We start from the raw sequence: 3,847 nt of genomic DNA on the forward strand, positions 1-3,847 counted from the left end.
TATGCATTTTTTTAAAGCATTTTTATCAAGAGAACTTTAAATAGTTAAAAAGGTCTATGGAAATTGGAAGCATATATTTTTTCGTCATCTATAATTTACACACGCATGTTATCATATTCAAGTTTAAATCTATAGATATCTTATATCTATCACATTGATATTTTGATTTTTTTTTTTTAAATCATTCAACAATGATGATGTGTAGTTTATACAAAGAGATCCATCTACTCCTATATAGAAAATTCAACTCACATTACATGATACGATATACGATTCATTCCGAAATCTTGTATCGATAATCTGCAAAAGAAACTCACACATTTAGAATTATGATTACTAGATCAACGTAAAAATATCATTGGCTATAAACTACTTACATACTTGACCAAAAACGCATCCACCGCGTAAGAACTTTAATTGTTAGTTGCAAAATTAATACTTATTGTTGATTTGTAATGTAGGTAAGGGTGGTCATTGATAGATCCGTTATTCGTATAGACAAACTTTTTCGAGTATATTTGCCATATTATGCATTTATTTATGCTTTTTTTTTTTTTGGTCAAACTCGGATTTCATTCAAATTAAAAGAGTTATTCCTCCTCAAAGAGAAGATACAAAAGGCTATCAGAAGCCCAAACAAGCCAAGCCATATGAGTAAATGGTAACACAACAGCAATAACTAAAGCATAAACTAACCATAGATGAAAGGATAAATGGGAGCTAACAAGCTCAAACCATAGATAAAGGGATAGATGGGAGCTAGCAAGCTCAAACCATGGATAATGGGATAGATGGGAGCTAACAAGCTCAACCAAAGTAGATTGGTTCTTGAATGGAGGAAACAAAGCCTCTAGAGACACCAACGACAAATAGTCAGCAAAAGCTGAACGGGAAACGTCTTGAGCAACAAACCTCGCTTCTACTACAAGTAGAACAGTCTTCACAACAATGCTCCCTATGACAATACCACTAAAACCAAGTGAAGTATTTGGGAGGATAATAAGCTCCTTAAAGGAGAGATGAGGGCTATAAAAGCCCCGGTGAACCAGAAAATCTGGAACGATGAAGGAGAGCAGAGAGCTCTTTCCAATCTGCAACAAAGCGGCTACTAACACAGCCAATTTGAAATAGAATCTGCATATTGCAGTAAAGGTTCGCACTAAGGCGATACAAGTGCTACAAGAAAGCACAAATGTGGATCCAAGGGTATCCAAAAACATCAAAGAAGTAAAAGCGAGATCCGAATTCCACAAAGCCAGAGCCACACTTTCAACGATCATCTGAGAACTTTCTAAAGTTGAAGAACCAGAGACCGTAGAATAGGAGCATACCTGGGGGAACAGGAAAGAAGGCGTGTTGATTGAGATGGAGGTGGAGAGCGAGCAGTCAGCTCTGCTGCCAACGAGGCTGAGAAGCCGGTGTGACTTGACGACGTGGGCTACGTGGATCTGAGTCGGAGAGGGATCTGGAGGGTCTGGAGGATCAGGCGGATCTGGTGGAGAAAGAGGATACGACAATGAAGCCGGCGCCGATGGAAGCTTCAGGCCGAGAGAAGCAAGCAGGTCCGTCAAAGACGAAGGCCCATGTCGCAGCGACATCATCGAAGAAGAACGAGCCATTGAACCCGAGAAGCAGAGAAACGCTATTAGAAGCGGAAGAAGCCGGAGAGGAAGCCGGAAAAACACGCCGGAAATGACTGCGATAACTACGAAGAGACACCCGCAGAACGAGAGCAACGCCGATTAGGAGAGGGGAACGCCGGGGAAGCTTTGCCGGTGGAGAAACGCCATTTGAAAACTCCTCTTGCGGCTCCTCGAGAAACGTGCCCGGGAGAGAACTGCATTTATTTATGCTTTAAGAGTTTTTTTTTTGTGTGTTAAGAACTTCTCTTTTCTGGTAGTGTTCCCTTTAGCGTTACCATGGGTTAAAGTGAACATATGTAAAGTAGTGGGGGAAATGAACATTCTCACCCTACCAAAATGACAATGTACATCTTTACAGAACCAACCCTCTGTTACCCGTCAACTGAAGTAATTATTTTTAACTTGGATTTCTCAATTCCGAACCTAACAAAACCAAAACCGATTCAACAAATCAATACAAACAAGGAGTCAATATCATTAATTTTTTTTTTTTTGACAAAAAGTCAATATCATTATTTTATAACATGCATGCGAGGTTAAATTTAGGTATTGACTCCGTATTTTATAACATGCGAGTTTAAGTTGATTAAAAAAAAAAAGGTAGTGACACATATGAACTATAATTTTAAGACGAAGAACTATATATATATATATATATATATATATATTAAAATTCAATGTTTCGTGAAAGACTTCGCTAAGAATACAAATTATAAGTGAACTAAAAACGTGTTAGACCAAATAATATTAGTTGGCCTACTGTCCCACCAATACGGATGTTGGGAGATAACATACCATCCCCTTCTACATTTGGTATGTTTTCACATTTCTTTTTATGGAAGAATTAAGAACTTGATGAGATTCTATTTAGATATAACTTAGATATTTATAATAGAGTAGATTTAACTAATAAATGAAACTTTTTTTTTTTTACAAACAAAATACAAGATTGGTTCAAACAAGTCAATGCGTAGGAATATTTTTAACAAAGGTAACTAAATGCGGTGATGTACGAACACGTCGCGCAAGATTATCCGCTTTACCATTCTGAGAGCGAGGGACGTAGACCAAAGAAAAAGAAACAAACTTCTCCTTATTCGTCTGTATGTCCTCCAAATAAGGCGTGAAAGCTGGCCACTCGGAAAAGTGAAGACACCATCTTCACTAAGTCGGAGCAGTCGGTAAGAAAAACAACTGATTGATTATCCGCTCCAATTATCCGCCCCAAACAAGGGCCTCAACCTCGGCATGAAGAGGAGATAGACTACGGCGATGGTTGGCAGCACCCATAGTAGGGGCATCACCCCAGGGCGAAGTACAAAACCATCCTCTACCCGCAAAACGATATGTTGCTTTCCAAGAGCCATCTACAAAACACATATAGCTCGATAGAGGCCTAGGAATCCCTAAGCCCCCACTTTCACGGTGCCCTATCACATCGGGGATCTCCGAAGTGCATACCATATCATCTACTTGAGCCAAAGCCCAGACTTTTGCCTCATCCTCCGCTAACCGCAAGATGGCTAGGGGATTGGAATCAAGGTTACCAAAAATTTTATCATTACGCGCTTTCCAGATATACCACAGAATCCAAGGGAAAAATTCATAGTCCGGAACATTTGTGAACCACCAAAAAAGAAAATCCATATTTATGAAAACCGACTCCAAGGGGAAAAAACCTGGGGCTGTCGGAAAATGCGACAAAGCCCAAACCTGTCTAGCTGGCGGACATTCGAATAGAGTATGATTAATCGTCTCCTCCTGAAAACCACACAACCCGCACATGGCATCACAACTCATACCACGTTTGCGAAAGTTTGCCGTAACCGCTACACAACCTGAAAGCACTTGCCACATGATGACGAAGCTTTGGTGGACATCTGGTTTTCCATACAAAAGCCTGAAGAGGTACAATATCTGGTCCAAATACTTTCGATTCTGAAGAAGCCGTTATATTTGAACGAAGAATATGATACCCTGACTTAAGCGAATATTTACCAGACTTAGGAAAATGTCAGCCCAAGAGATCCGGAGCATCCGGTTGTCGCATCGACAAGGCGGAAATTATAGCAACATCTTCCGGTACAAAAGTAGCCGTAAGCTGAGCCATATCCCAGGAATTGGAACTCCTGTCGATAAAATTTGTAACTCGAAGCAAAGGATCAAAAGGCAACCCTGTGCTTAGTGCTGGTCTCGGAAATTGA

General features: G+C 40.1%; 1 protein-coding gene across 1 annotated transcript; it reads right to left on the reverse strand.

The window, feature by feature from the left end:
• Window positions 1–2,858: 2,858 nt before the first annotated feature.
• On the reverse strand, window positions 2,859–3,500 carry LOC147919842 (uncharacterized). Its single transcript, XM_087504128.1, has 2 exons — window positions 3,323–3,500; window positions 2,859–3,211 (listed from the first exon to the last, which is right to left on the reverse strand). The coding sequence occupies exons 1-2, from the start codon at window positions 3,498–3,500 to the stop codon at window positions 2,859–2,861; spliced, it is 531 nt and encodes a 176-aa protein (XP_087360254.1).
• Between the last annotated feature and the right edge of the window lie 347 nt (window positions 3,501–3,847).

This window comes from Camelina sativa, chromosome 20, assembly GCF_030686135.1.
Source record: "Camelina sativa cultivar CO46 ecotype springtype chromosome 20, ASM3068613v1".
In the NCBI taxonomy this organism is placed as follows: domain Eukaryota; kingdom Viridiplantae; phylum Streptophyta; class Magnoliopsida; order Brassicales; family Brassicaceae; genus Camelina; species Camelina sativa.